Below are 18,023 nucleotides of genomic sequence, written 5' to 3' on the forward strand. Positions count from 1 at the left end.
AGCTCTAGGAAGAGTCTCAAGGATGATGCACCTGAGATCAATTTCGAGTCTCATAGCAAAGGGTTTGAATACTTACGTAAATAAGGTATTTCTGTTTTTTAGGGGTTAAAAAATGTCTAAGAACCTGTTTCCACTTTGTCGTTATGTGGTATTGTGTGTAGATTGATGAAGATTTAAAAGAAAAATCATTTTCAGAATAAGGCTGTAACGTAACAAAATGTATGAAAAGTCAAGGGTTCTGAATACTTCAGGAATGCACTGTATACAGTATATGAGTAATCCTTTACTGCACACATTGTGGTTTTTCATTGAAACAAATATTAAAACCTATTTTTGGGGGGTTAGATTCAGGCGTTCTGTGTCATAAGGGTACTTACTACAACACCATGGAAAAGCAGATAGTGAAAGCTTTTCCCTAAACTAGTATTTCACTGCCTCTCAAACCTGATTCTGAGGTCCATTCTTCCTTGCTGTGACTGTCCTCACAACCAGAGGGTATGATCTTAACTGATCAGTTAGGCTGCTTCGGCCCATAGAATGTCCCTGGGTCCATTGTCTGGCAATCTACATGTCTATCATTCAGCATTGTATTGCCCTTTAAAGTAGCCTAACTGCACAACGTTGCCCTGAGCCAACAAAAAGAAAACTACATTTCATCACATAAAACAACGTCCTCAAATATATGGGGGGTGGGGGTTCTGATGACTGAGGGTAACGATGAGCAGTAGAGGGTTGTATTCTAACTAGGCAGGTACTATCAATTGATATAACTCATACATGCATAATTCACTTTATAGGTCAATATAGAGGAGAAATCTCATGGTTTAATCAATTCAAGCCTTTCCAGGTCAACCATCTGCTCACTACAGTATCCACTCACCGTGTTCTGGAGAGAGACTGGCCTCCCAGGCAGTGGGCCATTAACTGTGTTCTGGAGAGAGACTGGCCTCCCAGGCAGTGGGCCATTAACTGTGTTCTGGAGAGAGACTGGCCTCCCAGGCAGTGGGCCACTAACTGTGTTCTGGAGAGAGACTGGCCTCCCAGGCAGTGGGCCACTAACTGTGTTCTGGAGAGAGACTGGCCTCCCAGACAGTGGGCCACTAACTTTGTTCTGGAGAGAGACTGGCCTCCCAGGCAGTGGGCCACTAACTGTGTTCTGGAGAGAGACTGGCCTCCCAGGCAGTGGGCCACTCACTGTGTTCTGGAGAGAGACTGGCCTCCCAGGCAGTGGGCCACTAACTGTGTTCTGGAGAGAGACTGGCCTCCCAGGCAGTGGGCCACTAACTGTGTTCTGGAGAGAGACTGGCCTCCCAGGCAGTGGGCCATTAACTGTGTTCTGGAGAGAGACTGGCCTCCCAGGCAGTGGGCCACTCACTGTGTTCTGGAGAGAGACTGACCTCCCAGGTAGTGGGCCACTAACTGTGTTCTGGAGAGAGACTGACCTCCCAGGCAGTGGGCCACTAACTGTGTTCTGGAGAGAGACTGGCCTCCCAGGCAGTGGGCCATTAACTGTGTTCTGGAGAGAGACTGGCCTCCCAGGCAGTGGGCCACTCACTGTGTTCTGGAGAGAGACTGACCTCCCAGGTAGTGGGCCACTAACTGTGTTCTGGAGAGAGACTGGCCTCCCAGGCAGTGGGCCACTAACTGTGTTCTGGAGAGAGACTGGCCTCCCAGGCAGTGGGCCACTAACTGTGTTCTGGAGAGAGACTGGCCTCCCAGACAGTGGGCCACTAACTTTGTTCTGGAGAGAGACTGGCCTCCCAGGCAGTGGGCCACTAACTGTGTTCTGGAGAGAGACTGGCCTCCCAGGCAGTCGGCCACTAACTTTGTTCTGGAGAGAGACTGGCCTCCCAGGCAGTGGGCCACTAACTATGTTCTGGAGAGAGACTGGCCTCCCAGGCAGTGGGCCACTAACTGTGTTCTGGAGAGAGACTGGCCTCCCAGGCAGTGGGCCACTAACTGTGTTCTGGAGAGAGACTGGCCTCCCAGGCAGTGGGCCACTAACTGTGTTCTGGAGAGAGACTGGCCTCCCAGACAGTGGCCCACTCACTGTGTTCTGGAGAGAGACTGGCCTCCCAGACAGTGGGCCACTCACTGTGTTCTGGAGAGAGACTGGCCTCCCAGGCAGTGGGCCACTAACTGTGTTCTGGAGAGAGACTGGCCTCCCAGGCAGTGGGCCACTAACTGTGTTCTGGAGAGAGACTGGCCTCCCAGACAGTGGCCCACTCACTGTGTTCTGGAGAGAGACTGGCCTCCCAGACAGTGGCCCACTCACTGTGTTCTGGAGAGAGACTGGCCTCCCAGACAGTGGGCCACTAACTGTGTTCTGGAGAGAGACTGGCCTCCCAGACAGTGGGCCACTCACTGTGTTCTGGAGAGAGACTGGCCTCCCAGGCAGTGGGCCACTAAATGTGTTCTGGAGAGAGACTGGCCTCCCAGACAGTGGGCCAAACACAGAGACAACAAGGTTCCTTCCATATAAATAGAATCATAAAACATGTATATACAAGGTAAACGAATCCTTTCCATTAATGTGGATAGATAGATTAAACCAAACAGCACTAACAACGTTACAAACATATAAAAGTATGTTCCCTACCTCCCGTACAACACTCCAGCTCCTTCAACGACTAACATTTGACCTTCCCTCCATGGAGAGTTTGACCTGCTGAGTTATAAAAGAGGGTTTTGGCAGAGTCAAAGGGGGTTCCTCGTCCGCCCTCTCTGTCTGATCTCTCTCTGGAGCAGACCACCTCCTCTTACGACCGCAGGGTTTTTCTTTGTCTGCCTCACCCACTTCTGTCTTGAGGGGCGAAGGGGGCATGTGGCTATTCTGTTCTCTCTCTCTCATCTCTCCATTGTTTCTTCCTATCACCTCTACATTTTCTCTGTCTCTCATCTCTCCATTCCCTGAGACAGCCTGCAGGTCCGAGGTGCTCCTGGGTCCAACTCCAGCTCCGTAGACCCCTGGTCCAGATCCAGATCCTGGTCTCAGTCCAGATCCTGTCACCTGGTCCACAGAGCGGGGGACGCCCCTGTCCTCCTTATTCAGCCTGTCTGTTTTGGCCACCTGCACCAGGAAGACACTGTTGCTGCCTGCAGCATTCAAACTGTTCCTAAAGTCCTTGTCCATACTCTGACTGTCTCTCTGACCGTCTCTCTGACCGTCTCTCTGACTGTCTCTCTGACTGTCTCTCTGACCGTCTCTCTGACCGTCTCTCTGACCGTCTCTCTGACTGTTGCTCTGACTGTCTCTCTGACCGTCTCTCTGACTGTCTCTCTGACCGTCTCTCTGACTGTCTCTATGACTGTTGCTCTGACCGTCTCTCTGACCGTCTCTCTGACCGTCTCTCTGACCGTCGCTCTGACCGTCTCTCTGACCGTCTCTCTGACCGTCTCTCTGACCGTCTCTCTGACCGTCTCTCTGACCGTCTCTCTGACTGTCTCTCTGACTGTTGCTCTGACTATTTATTTGACTGTTGATTTGATCAATACTCTGACCATTACTCTGGCTATTCCCCTGACTGTTCCCTTGCCGGTTAGACTCCTGTGTGATGTCCCCAGTGTTGTGGCTGTGCCTCAGCTTGACCTCGTGACCCTGGCTGCTGTGGTTCCTCCCAGACACAGAGCCGTCGCCACCCCTCAGGCTCCTGAGGGTCAGGGAGACACACACGTCCCCAACACACAGCTTGGCACAGCTCAGCTCCAACAGCTGAGTGGTCCGGTCAGGGCAGCAGGACGACCAGCCCTGGCCGAACACAAAGAACGGGTACTCCAACAGCACCTCCACGCACACCTGCAGAGGAATACAACACACAAAGGATACACAATAAACTGTTATTGGCATAAACATAGACATTAGGATGGGGTTATGGTAGCCTGGTCTCAGATCTGTTTGTGCTCTTTTCAACACCATTGCGGTGTGAGAATGAGTGACAAGGCGTTGGCAGGGAAGTACAAACAGACTGGCACTGAGTCTAGGGGAATGGAGACAACAACAAGCTTCACTAGCTTACCTGTGCTTTGTGTTCCCCGACACCGAACTGTATGATGACAGCGTTGGGTGTCTGGCCTGTGTCGATGCGTTCCACAGTGCTGGAGTCAATCTTCAGCTCACTGCTGATCTCAGCACTCTGGATAAAGTCCTCCGTCTTCAGGTCTTCCACTCGCTTCAGCTCCCCATCCGCCAGCTGGATGATGGAGCCACGCATGAAGAACGGAGGGAGCGTGGTTGGAGAGGAGGAGGGAGAGGGGGTGGCCTGGACAGGGGCTGGAGCTAGGGCTGGAGAGGAGGAGAGGGAAGAGGAGAGAGAGGGGGAGGCCTGGACAGGGGCGGGAGCTAGGGCTAGGGCAGGGGAGGGGGACGCCACCACAGTAGCAGTTGTGTTAGACGGGATTTGGATGTGTTGGATGGGTAGTACTTGGGCCTGGAGTACAGCAGGGGCCTGGTGGTGGCTGTCCGACCCCAGCATCTCACACTTGGACAGGGACGCGGTGAGGTAGGTGTGGCGGGGGAGGGATGTGGTCGCTGGAGCCAGCTGAGAGGCGGTGGTGCTGGCCGTCCTGGCGGTCACCGAGCAGGCAGCCTCGAGGTCCGTAGTGGTGGTAACGTCACCGACTCCGTTAACGGGTATCAGGAGAGACTGGAGGGACTGGCCGTCCGGGATGACCAGGTGCTGCGGCAGGGTGGCGTAGCTGACGCCATGCTGGTTACCTGCCCTGGCGATGTAGCCGATGATTGGTGCCTGGGTGGTGGAGTACAGGCTTTGTACATGCTGGTCAGAGTGGTGGGTGGTCCGGATAACCGTGTGAGGGGCAGAAGAGACCTTCAGAGCATCAGAGGAGTTGAGGGAGGTGAAAGAGGAGGTTCTGGAGACAGGTTTCCCTAGACAGATGCCTCCTCCCTCACTGTGTATTAGTGATGGGTGGACCTGGACCTTGTCCTGCTCAGCACCACTGGTAGGGTGGGGGTGGGGGTGGGGCTGGGCGTTTGCTACCAGCACCAGGGAGGTTTGTAGTCCTGTTGAATCCTGGGTAGTGTAGTCTGCGGGAATGAGGATGTGTCGAGCTTCATATCCATGGTGAACCTGCTGATTGTTCTGGTTAGAGTAGGAGATTCCTTTGACGCCAGCACAGCTCTGTTTACCGAAACTCCTCTCCAGCTCTCCATTTAGCTGCACCACCTTCAAATCAAATCAATCTTTATTTGTCATATCCACAGGATACAGTGTAGTCTACACTGTACAATGACATGCTTACTCACAAGCTCTCCTCGCAAACAGTTCAACATCTAAAAATGTCTTCAATTTTAAAAAACGATATAAATACCTTGGTGTGTCCGCCCTCAGCTTTGTTGACCCCTAACCCATCCGCATACTGGACCAGCACCTGGGAGGGGGCGAGGGTGAGGGTGTGGGGGAGGAGGCCCATCCCAGGGTGGGTGTGGAGCTGGAGAGGCTGGAGGTGGCCCTGGGTAGGGGAGGTGACGGTCAGAGGGCTGCTGCTGTCCAGCTGGATGTACTGGTGGGTACTGGGGAAGTGGGTGGAGGTCGGCAGGGAGACGATAGTCCCTCCAACGGACACAGCCAGGTCAGACGGCAGTCCTATCTGGAGCTGGTTCTGCTGTTCACCAGCCTTAACATAACATAGTACATCATTAATCGCCCCAAAGGGGATATTTGTTCGCACCAAGCAATACATTAAAAAACACAAATAAATATATAATAATAATACTAATTAATTACACAATAAATACCAGTGTTGGGGAAGCTACTCTGAAAGTATAGTTTATCAAGCTAACAATTACTTCACTTAATGATGCATTATCATATTGAAATCTGAAATGTCATAGTCTACAAATTTCAAAAACGGATCCCAATTTAGTCTATTAAACACAAAAACAATGTTTTAAGTGAGAATTGGGCAGGTCTGACACAAACAAATAAAATAAGGAAATGATCTACCCATAATTTAGTTCAACTCCCAGCAAAATACTGCAAAATGTCGTTAACTTACTAGTTGAACTCCATGTAGTTCACTACTCCCCAACACTGATATATACGGTGCCTTCGGAAAGTATTCAGACCCCTTGACTTTTTCCACAATGGATTAAATAAAATACAAATCTGAACACAATACCCCATAATGACACAGCAAAAACAGGTTTTAATACAGTTTTGTAAATGTATAAAAATACATGTAAAAATACCTTATTTACAGAAGTATTCAGACCCTTTGCCATGAGACTCAAAATTGAGCTCAGGTGCATCCTGTTTCCATTGATCATCCTTGAGATGTTTCTACAACTTGATTGGAGTCCACCTGTGGTAAATTCAATTGATTGGACATGATTTGGAAAAGCGTACACCTGTCTATATAAGGTCCCACAGCTGACAGTGCATTTCAGAGCAAAAACCAAGCCATGAGGTCGAAGGAATTGTCCGTAGAGCTCTGAAACAGGATTGTGTAGATGCATAGATCTGGGGAAGGGTACCAAAAAATGGCTGCAGCATTGAAGGTCCCCAAAGACACAGTTGCCTCCATCATTCTTAAATGGAAGAAGTTTGGAACCACCAAGACTTCCTAGAGATGGCCGCCCGGCCAAACTGAGCAATCGGGGGAGAAGGGCCTTGGTCAGGGAGGTAACCAAGATCCCGATGGTCACTCTGACAGAGCTCCAGAGTTCCTCTGTGGAGATGGGAGAACCTTCCAGAAGGACATCCATCTCTGCAGCACTCCATCAATCAGGCCTTTATGGTAGACTGACCAGACGGAGCCACTCCTCAATAAAAGGCACATGACAGCCCGCTTGGAGTTTGCCAAAAGGCACCTAAAGGACTCTCAGACCATGAGAAACAAGATTCTCTGGTCTGATGAAACCAAGATTGAACTGTTTGACCTGAATGCCAAATGTCACGTCTGACGGAGACCTGGCACCATCCCTACAGTGAAGCATGATGGTGGCAGCATCATGCTGTGGGGAGGTTTTTCAGCGGTTGGGACTGGGAGACTAGTCAGGATCGAGGGAAAGATGAATGGAGCAAAATACAGAGAGATCTTTGATGAAAACCTGCTCCAGATAGCTGAGGACCTTAGACTGGGGCAAAGGTTCACCTTCCAACAGGACAACGACCCTAAGCACACAGGCAAGACAATGCAGCAGTGGCTTCGGGACAAGTCTCTGAATGTCCTTGAGTGGCCCAGCCAGAGCCTGGACTTGAACCCAATCAAACATCTCTGGAGAGACCTGAAAATAGCTATGCAGCGATGCTCCAATCCAACCTGACAGAGCTTGAGAGGCTCTGCAGAGAAGAATGGGAGAAACTCCCCAAATACAGGTGTACCAAGCTTGTATCGTCATACCCAGGAAGACTTGAGGTTGTAATCGCTGCCAAAGGTGCTTCGACAAAGTACTGAGTAAAGGGTCTGAATACTTGTGTTAATTTGATTTTTCTGTTTTTTATTTTGAATAAATTTGCTAAAATCAAAAATAAAACAGTTTTTGCTTTGTCATTATGGGGTATTGTGTGTAGATTGATGAGGGGGGGAAAAACCATTTAATACATTTTAGAATAAGGCTATAACGTAACAAAATGTGGAAAAAGTCAAGGGGTCTGAATACTTTCTGAATGCATACACAATAGACACACACCTTGGTGGCCTGGGAGATGAGGGCGGCGGTGTAGCAGTGGCCGTCCAGATGGTGGCGCTGTTGCCCTGTGGAGGTGGCTACACTGGTGGCAGTGGACTGGACGATCTGAGAGGAGATGTAGCCAGTGTACGGCCCCGAGCTAATGAACTGGAGGTTAGGGGCCAGCTGGGGGTACTGGATTGTCCCGCCCTGTTGGCTGAGCCCCACCCCAGTGGGGTAGACAGTGGAGAGAGAGGACAGGGGGATCGTAGACAGAGAGGTAGCAGAAGGGGAGGGGGACGAAGAGGAGGACGAGGAGACATGAAACCTGGGGCTGGGAGTTTCTGTGGATCTGCAGCGTTCGCTGGCTACATTGGCCAGCCAAGCCAGGTTCTCTGTGTGTAGGATAGTGTCTGCTGAGGCTGCAGCTGCTGCTGGTACCACCATAGGCCTCTGCTCCAGAGCCAGGATCTCAGCTGCTGCTGTTACCACCACAGGCCTCTGCTCCAGGGCTAGGATCTCACGCTTCTTTGGAGGTAGACAGCCATGGCTCCTCTCCTGGTTGGATTTCATGGTTGGTTTTCACTCTTTGTTTGTCTCTCAAGTAGGTTTTTTGAACCTACTGTTTCTCTCTCTCTTTGTCCCTATTTCTGTTTCGCTCTCTCTTTGTCCCTATCTCTGTTTCTCTCTCTCTTTGTCCCTATCTCTGTTTCTCTCTCTCTTTGTCCCTATCTCTGTTTCTCTCTCTCTTTGTCCCTATTTCTGTTTCTCTCTCTCTTTGTCCCTATCTCTGTTTCTCTCTCTCTTTGTCCCTATTTCTGTTTCTCTCTCTCTTTGTCCCTATCTCTGTTTCTCTCTCTCTTTGTCCCTATCTCTGTTTCTCTCTCTCTTTGTCCCTATTTCTGTTTCTCTCTCTCTTTGTCCCTATCTCTGTTTCTCTCTCTCTTTGTCCCTATCTCTGTTTCTCTCTCTCTTTGTCCCTATTTCTGTTTCTCTCTCTCTTTGTCCCTATTTCTGTTTCTCTCTCTCTTTGTCCCTATCTCTGTTTCTCTCTCTCTTTGTCCCTATCTCTGTTTCTCTCTCAACTTCAATTCAATTTAAGGGCTTTATTGGCATGGGAAACATCTCTCTCTCTCAGTGTTGTCGTGGGCTCTAACAGGTCTCCTTCAGGTCTTCACTGTGTGACTGTGTGTCCTGGACTCAGTAGTCTAGAGAGGGCAGAGTGACACCCGCCAGGGGACAGAGAGGACGGCTCCATGGACTTCATGAGGAATCATCTCTGACTAACCACCAGCCTCCACAACGTCCGCCAGCTGTAAATCTGGAGACAGAGAAAGCCACACAATTGTTATGTTCTAGCATGTAGAAACAACAGAGAAGAATGATGGCTGTACATTTCCAACATGCTTACAATCATCACATTCCATATTTTAATATGCGCCCCTGCAGGCATGAGATGCGGATGAGTAGAGAGTGAGAAAGAGGGGTGGACATGTAACGGGCTTGGCTTGAAGCCCTGGACATCATGGCATGAGTTTAGGCTATTTCTAGCATCAGAACTTTACTTAAATACAGAATATTTTCGGGAACAAAAAATAACATTATTAACCGATTCTCAAGATTTGAAAATAACAGTTCTGTTCCGGAACACTAGAGATCACTTTAGTTGCTGGTTCTATGTCTGTTACTTGAGTTGTTGTTGATTTTTCACAGTTTTTGGTTCTGTTTCCTGAACCGGTACCAACCCCTGCTTCAATGACTGTGAGTGGAAAAAGGTAGGTGTGAAAAGCAAGCCAGACACCAGATCCAATGACATCCTGGTTGTTGTTGATCTGTGTGTGAGTATTTATATCCATTTTTTTTACCTCTTTTTCTCCCCAATATCATGGTTTCCAATTGGTAGTTACAGTCTTGTCTCATCGCTGCAACTCCCGTACGGACTCGGGAGAGGCGACGGTCGAGAGCCGTGTGTCCTCCGAAACACAACCCAACCAAGCCGCACTGCTTCTTGACACAATGCCCATCCAACCCGGAAGCCAGCCGCACCAATGTGTTGGAGGAAACACCGTACACCTGGCGACCATGTCAGCGTGCACTGCGCCGGGCCCGCCACAGGAGTCGCTAGTGCACGATGGGACAAGGACATCCCTGCCGGCCAAACCCTCCCCTAACCCGGACGACGCTGGGCCAATTGTGCACCACCCCATGGGTCTCCCAGTCGCAGCCGGCTGCGACAGAGCCTGGACTCGAACCCAGAATCTCTAGTGGCACAGCTAACGATGCAGTACCTTAGACCACTGCGCCACTCGGGAGGCCTGTGTGTGTGTATTTATGTGCGTGCGTGCGTGTGCGTGTGTGTCCATCCATTTCACCCAAGTCACTCCCCATTGAAATGATCATTTGACAATCACATCATGATGTTCTATGAAGTCACGTTGTATTGTGTATATTACCCCCTGCCTCACGTCATCACATCTACATCATCTACACATTCAACAATAGACCTCAGTGAACCTCCATGTGTGCCTGATAAAGCCTGCTATATGAACCATTCTATATCTATAACAGAACAGCCTGATAAAGCCTGCTAGATGAACCATTCTATATCTATAACAGAACAGCCTGATAAAGCCTGCTAGATGAACCATTCTATATCTATAACAGAACAGCCTGATAAAGCCTGCTATATGAACCATTCTATATCTATAACAGAACAGCCTGATAAAGCCTGCTAGATGAACCATTCTATATCTATAACAGAACAGCCTGATAAAGCCTGCTAGATGTACCATTCTATATCTATAACAGAACAGCCTGATAAAGCCTGCTAGATGAACCATTCTATATCTATAACAGAACAGCCTGATAAAGCCTGCTAGATGAACCATTCTATATCTATAACAGAACAGCCTGATAAAGCCTGCTAGATGTACCATTCTATATCTATAACAGAACAGCCTGATAAAGCCTGCTAGATGTACCATTCTATATCTATAACAGAACAGCCTGATAAAGCCTGCTAGATGTACCATTCTATATCTATAACAGAACAGCCTGATAAAGCCTGCTAGATGTACCATTCTATATCTATAACAGAACAGCCTGATAAAGCCTGCTAGATGTACCATTCTATATCTATAACAGAACAGCCTGATAAAGCCTGCTAGATGTACCATTCTATATCTATAACAGAACAGCCTGATAAAGCCTGCTAGATGTACCATTCTATATCTATAACAGAACAGCCTGATAAAGCCTGCTAGATGAACCATTCTATATCTATAACAGAACAGCCTGATAAAGCCTGCTAGATGTACCATTCTATATCTATAACAGAACAGCCTGATAAAGCCTGCTAGATGAACCATTCTATATCTATAACAGAACAGCCTGATAAAGCCTGCTAGATGTACCATTCTATATCTATAACAGAACAGCCTGATAAAGCCTGCTAGATGTACCATTCTATATCTATAACAGAACAGCCTGATAAAGCCTGCTAGATGTACCATTCTATATCTATAACAGAACAGCCTGATAAAGCCTGCTAGATGTACCATTCTATATCTATAACAGAACAGCCTGATAAAGCCTGCTAGATGAACCATTCTATATCTATAACAGAACAGCCTGATAAAGCCTGTTAGATGTACCAGAGGTAACAAAGGAGAGGTGCAGCTGAGAGGCAAGAGAGGAGAGAGGCAGGAAGACAGAAAGCATGATGGCAGGCAGGGAGGGAGAAGGAGATAAACAGAGAGGCAGAAAGACAACGCATGATGGCAGGCAGGGAGGGAGAAGGAGATAAACAGAAAGACAACACATGATGCCAGGCAGGGAGGGAGAGATGCAGCGAATAACATGGAGTGACAGAGAAAGAGGGAGGGGAAAAAAGAGAGAGAGAAACAAAGCGAGAGGGAGGGAGAGAGGAAAAACAAAGTGGCAGAGGATGGGTGAAAGAGAGAGAAAGAGGGAGAAAGAGAGAGGGGAGGGAGGGAGGGAGAGAGAGAGCTGCTTTTCCTGACCCACATTAAGCGGTGCCTGTAGCATCAGAGCACCATATAGCCTCCACTTCACGCAGACGTTGTCGACACAGAGACACACACACGCTACGACACTACTACAGCACAACCCCATCACCATGACAATCCCATGATAACACCACGACAACCCGAGCCTTGACAATGAACACTGCGGTAACACAAAAACAATCTATGAGGCATGGTTACAGGACAGTCACAACACGGAGCCACCATGTCCCACTTTCCACTGGTGTAAAAATATAGTCATCTGTTTACAGTCCAACACGCTCACAGCACACCGGGAGACACATGGCAACACAGTGTCGGACAACACACACACACACACACACACACACACACACACACACACACACACACACACACACACACACACACACACACACACACACACACACACACACACACACACACACACACACACACACACTGCCCGACAACACTAAAGACAACCAGAGGATCCCAGCCCCCTTGGACAACTCTCCTGTGCTCAGCTATATGGAGAGACTCTCCTCACATGCCCCAGAGGCAGCAGACACGTCCTGAATGGGAACAAGCATTGTTCCATTCACTACCACTCACTCACCCACTCACCTCCCCTCCCCTCCCCTCAACTCAACTCAACTCACCCACTCCCCTCACCTCACCTCCCCTCACCTCACCTCAACTCAACTCACCTCACCTCACCCACCCCCCTCAACTCATCTCACCTCCCCTCACCTCAACTCAACTCACCTCACCTCACCCACCCCCCTCAACTCAACTCACCTCAACTCACCCACCCCCCTCAACTCAACTCACCTCACCTCACCCACCCCCCTCAACTCAACTCACCTCATCTCACCTCACCTCACCTCACCTCAACTCAACTCACCTCAACTCAACTCACCTCACCTCACCTCACCCCCCCCCCTCAACTCAACTCACCTCACCTCACCCCCCCCCTCAACTCAACTCACCTCATCTCACCTCAACTCAACTCACCTCACCTCACCCCCCCCTTCAACTCAACTCACCTCATCTCACCTCAACTCACCTCACCTCACCCACCTCACCTCAACTCAACTCACCTCACCTCACCCACCCCCCTCACCTCAACTCACCTCATCTCACCTCACCTCAACTCAACTCACCTCACCTCACCCACCCCCCTCAGCTCAACTCACCTCAACTCACCTCAACTCACCTCATCTCACCTCACCTCAACTCACCTCACCTCACCTCAACTCACCTCACCTCACCTCAACTCACCTCACCTCACCTCAACTCACCTCACCTCACCCACCCCCCTCAACTCAACTCACCTCACCTCACCCACCACCCTCAACTCACCTCACCTCAACTCAACTCACCTCACCCATCCCTCTCAACTCACCTCAACTCAACTCACCTCAACTCAACTCACCTCACCTCACCTCACCTCACCTCACCTCACCTCACCTCACCTCACCTCACCTCACCTCACCTCACCCACCCCCCTCAACTCACCTCACCTCAACTCAACTCACCTCACCTCACCTCACCCACCCCCCTCAACTCACCTCAACTCAACTCAACTCACTCACCTCACTCACTACCAATGACTGGCTATGTCCTAAGTGGCACCCTATTCCCTATATAGTGCACCACTTTTGACCATGGTCCACAGTGCACTATACAGATGTACTATCTTAATTTGACCAGTTTTTCACAGCAGGAAAATAATTCTGCGGCAACAGAAAATCAGAATTTGTGGATGTGGATTATAATTAATGGACATTTTTGTAGGGGTTGATACATTGTTGAAGTTGAAATTACAAACTTTAGAAGCCTTTTTAAACCTTGAATACACTACATGTGTGCATTTCCTACACATTTGCGACCACAGAGTAATCAAATTAAGATAGCACACACTATATATACAAAAGTATTTTAAATGAGTGGATTCGGCTATTTCAGAAACACCCGTTTCTGACAGGTGTATAGAATCAACCACACAGCCATGCAATCTCCATAGACAAACACTGGAAATAGAATGGCCTTACTGAGGAGCTCAGTGACTTTCAACGTGGCACCGTCATAGGATGCAACTTTCCAACAAGTCAGTTTGTCAGCCGCAGATCACCAGTTGGACAAGCCTAAGATCACCATGCGCACTGCCAAGCGTCGGCTGGAGGGGTGTAAAGCTCGCTGCCATTGGTTTCTGGAACAGTGAAAACGCATTCTCTGGAGCGATGAATCCCTCTTCACCATCTGGCAGTCCGACGGACAAATCTGGGTTTGGTGGATGCCAGGACAACACTACCTGCTCCAAGTTTGGTGGAGGAAGAATAATGGTCTGGGACTGTTTTTCATGGTTCGGGCTAGGCCCCTTAGTTCCAATGAAGGGAAATCTTAACGCTACAGCATACAATGACATTCTAGACAATTCTGTGCTCACCTTCGTGGCAAAAATGTTGGGAAGGCCCTTTCCTGTTTCAGCACGACAATGCCCCTGTGCACAAAGCGAGGTCTGTACAGAAATGGTTTGTCATGATCAGTGTGGAAAATCTTGACTGGCCTGCACAAAGACCTGACCTGTACTCTATCGATCACCATTGGGATGAATTGGAACCCCGACTGCGAGCCAGGCCTAATCGCCTAACATCAGTACCTGACCTCACTAATGCTCTTGTGGCTGAATAGAAGCAAAACCCCGCAGCAATGTTCCAACATCTAGTGGAAAGCCTTCACAGAAGAGTGGAGGCTGTTATAGCAGCAATGTTCCAACATCTAGTGGAAAGCCTTCACAGAAGAGTGGAGGCTGTTATAGCAGCAATGTTCCAACATCTAGTGGAAAGCCTTCCCAGAAGAGTGGAGGCTGTTATAGCAGCAATGTTCCAACATCTAGTGGAAAGCCTTCCCAGAAGAGTGGAGGCTGTTATAGCAGCAATGTTCCAACATCTAGTGGAAAGCCTTCCCAGAAGAGTGGAGGCTGTTATAGCAGCAATGTTCCAACATCTAGTGGAAAGCCTTCCCAGAAGAGTGGAGGCTGTTATAGCAGCAAAGGGGGGACCAACTCCATATGAATGCCCATGATTTTGGAATGAGATGTTCGAAGAGCAGGTGTCCACATACTTTTGGTCATGTAGTGTATCTGTATGATGGCATTTGGGACTCAGGCACTCACTGACATGGATAGCAAGCAGCCCAGAAACCAAGGAGGAAACCTTCTCCATTTCCCACAGTTATTATTATAACCTTGAGACCAACAAACACACGGCCATTAAGATAACACTGATGAGAACACTCATGTATTAAACTCACAGCCCACAAATACAGGAAGCTCTTTGGGTCCTTTGGCTAGGCAGACCTGGAGAGGGACTGGTTGCATCCCATATGGCACCGTATTCCCTATATAGTGCACTTGACCTTATGGGCCATGGTCACATTATGTACATTATTCCCAGAAATTAGCTTTGACGACCAAATAACAAAAAAACAACCAAACATTGACGATGAAACAACATGTGGCTTTGCTGGGTTTCTGTCACCTGACTATGTTGTTGTCACAGAGACTACACTACATATGACTGACTGAATGACTGGCTGGCTGGCTGGCTGACTGACTGACTGGCTGGCTGACTGAATGACTGACTGACTGACTGACTGACTGACTGGCTGGCTGGCTGACTGACTGACTGACTGACTGACTGGCTGGCTGACTGAATGACTGACTGGCTGACTGACTGAATGACTGGCTGACTAACTGGCTGACTAACTGAACGACTGGCTGGCTGACTGAATGAATTAATGACTGGCTGGCTGGCCAGCTAGCTGTCTGGCTGACTGACTGACTAACTGACTGGTTGACTGAATGACTGACTAACTGACTGACTGACTGTCTGAATGACTGGTTGGCAGGCTGGCTGACTAACTCACTGACTGAATGACTGACTGGCTGACCATCAGACTGATTGACTCACTGACTCACTGACTGACTGACTGGCTGGCTGACTGAAGGACTGGCTGACTGATTGGCTGACTGAATGACTGGCTGGCTGGCTGGCTGGCTGACTGGCTGACTAACTGACTGACTGACTGACTGACTGACTGACTGACTGACTGACTGGCTGGCTGGCTGGCTGACTAACGGACTGACTGAATAAATGAATGAATGACTGGCTGGCTGGCTGACTGACTGACTGAATGAATGACTGGCTGGCTTGCTGGCTGACTAACTCACTGACTGGCTGACTGACTGGCTGACTGGCTGAATGACTGGCTGGCTGACTGACTGGCTGACTGGCTGAATGACTGGCTGACTGACTGGCTGACTGACTGGCTGAATAACTGGCTGACTGGCTGAATAACTGGCTGACTGGCTGAATGACTGACTGGTTGACTGAATGACTGGCTGACTGGCTGGATGACTGGCTGACTGGCTGACTGGCTGAATGACTGACTGGTTGACTGAATGACTAACTGACTGTCTACACTCTCCATCAGATATTATCTTTCCTCCACAAATCTCCTATAAATGTACCAAACACAAGGTTAACCACCTGTGTGTGTCTATTGGCTACTAGCTTTAATGCTCCAAACAAACCCTTCCATTCCCTGACTGACTCTCCCTTTAAAAGGCGGACCAGGAGTGTGAAGGAGAGTCTAATGCTGTGTTCGTAACCAAGTGGGAGGTGGGAATTTACCAGTTGGATGCATTCACATACTTTAAACAAGTTAAGAAACGCCGATTGGCTAATGGCCAACAAGCTGCGTAAACCATAAACTAAAAGTACAGCTATCATGCTTATAAACAAATTATAGTGTTCAAAAAAACATATGAACAGATTGATTTTTATTTAAAAAAAGTTTTGTTGTTGCAGTTAAATACCCCAAATGCTGTTATGAAGGTCATTTCCTTGGTAGGTGACGTCAGAGGTCAGCATGTGGGTGAAGTGGCAACTCAGGATGATAGATGAGTTTTGCACTAGTAATTACCGGTTGGAGGGCCGTTCAACTGGATTTTTCCCAGTCGTATGTGGTAAATTCCCATTTAGTTATGAACACAGTATTAGCGTGAGGGAGAGAGAGAGAGAGAGAGAGAGAGAGAGAGAGCTGGGGCTAGCTGGCTGCTTGTCTTCCTTTCACAATGACTCAAGCGACCTGCATCGCTCATCTCCTCACTAAGCTAGCTCACACAATGTCAGACTACAGACAGACAGACGCAGACAGATGGAGACAGAGAGACAGAGACAAACAGAGAGGCAGGGATTCCCTTGTAAACAAGCAAACACCCCTCTCTACAAACCTGTATGACTTGCTCTTTTGTAAATCTATTTATTGTAATGCGATCCAAAGCCAACCAGATGCAGTGTATGTTCTGTAGCCTCTAGGGGCATTACTGGATTAGGGAATGACAGTGATGATGAACGCATGAGTGGAGAGGAACAGGGTCCAAAATACTATGCCACAAATCAAGCACAAAACAAGAAGAAACACTGCCTTTGCCAAGGGAGAGGGGAAAAGCTTACCAGGCTGTACACAGCCACAGCTGGCAGAGCATTGTCAGGCTTCCTCTTGCCTGTGTAGCTTCTACACTACGTATTCCTATAGGGAAATCCTTTTTCTCTACGTCTCCTTTGTGCAGGTCTATTTTTCAGAGCCAGTAATTTTTCTGCTCCAGCCCTGTTTTCCTCCAGGCTCCAGGCAGGGTCCGTCCGGGAGAGCTGGTGAACATGTACACCCAGCCGTAAGGCTCTGTGATGAGCCAGCGATAGAGGAAGTCCCCCTGGTTGAAGAATCACATGAAGTCCTGCGTGCAAAGCTGCTCCAACGTGTGTTATGCAAGGCAGTCAGACCTCTCTCTCTGTCTCTCTCTCTGTCTCTCCCTTTCTCTCTCTCTCACTCTCTCTCTCTCCATCTCTCTCATTCGGTCTGTCTCTCTCTTTCTATCTCCCACGCTCCCTCCCTCCTTTTCTCCCAATACTCCAGTAACATAGCTCCTCCCACAGCCAGCCGCATCAGATATTCATTCAAAAACACATTCTACTTGGCTGAGCGCCCAGACTACGCTCACACACAGAGGAGGGAGGAGGGAGGAGAGAGGGAGGAGGCAGAGAGAGAAGGGAGGAAGAGAGGGAGGAGGGAGAGAGAGAGGGAGGAGGCAGAGAGAGAAGGGAGGAAGAGAGGGAGGAGGCAGAGAGAGAAGGGAGGAAGAGAGGGAGGAGGGAGAGAGAGAGGGAGGAGGCAGAGAGAGAAGGGAGGAAGAGAGGGAGGAGGCAGAGAGAGAGGGAGGAGGCAGAGAGAGAAGGGAGGAAGAGAGGGAGGAGGGAGAGAGAGAGGGAGGAGACAGAGAGAGAAGGGAGGAAGAGAGGGAGGAGGGGATAAACGAGGGA

The 18,023-nt window shown here is 49.1% G+C and overlaps 1 protein-coding gene across 1 annotated transcript; it reads right to left on the reverse strand.

Moving 5' to 3' along the window:
- Positions 1 to 2,623: 2,623 nt before the first annotated feature.
- Positions 2,624 to 8,203, reverse strand: atxn1b (ataxin 1b). The gene is made up of 5 exons (XM_038977459.1): positions 7,652 to 8,203; positions 5,329 to 5,634; positions 4,017 to 5,183; positions 3,502 to 3,796; positions 2,624 to 3,096 (listed from the first exon to the last, which is right to left on the reverse strand). The coding sequence occupies exons 1-5, from the start codon at positions 8,201 to 8,203 to the stop codon at positions 2,624 to 2,626; spliced, it is 2,793 nt and encodes a 930-aa protein (XP_038833387.1).
- Between the last annotated feature and the right edge of the window lie 9,820 nt (positions 8,204 to 18,023).

This window comes from Salvelinus namaycush, chromosome 37 (assembly GCF_016432855.1).
Source record: "Salvelinus namaycush isolate Seneca chromosome 37, SaNama_1.0, whole genome shotgun sequence".
In the NCBI taxonomy this organism is placed as follows: Eukaryota; Metazoa; Chordata; class Actinopteri; order Salmoniformes; family Salmonidae; genus Salvelinus; species Salvelinus namaycush.

Excerpts from the sequence above, each read along its gene's own strand:
- atxn1b (XM_038977459.1), bottom strand. The coding sequence starts at position 8,203 with ATGAAATCCAACCAGGAGAGGAGCCATGGCTGTCTACCTCCAAAGAAG. Across the intron at positions 3,797-4,016 it reads TCGGGGAACACAAAGCACAG|GTGTGCGTGGAGGTGCTGTT; the intron begins GTAAGCTAGTGA and ends ATTCCTCTGCAG. Across the intron at positions 3,097-3,501 it reads GGGGAATAGCCAGAGTAATG|GCAGCAACAGTGTCTTCCTG; the intron begins GTCAGAGTATTG and ends TGAATGCTGCAG.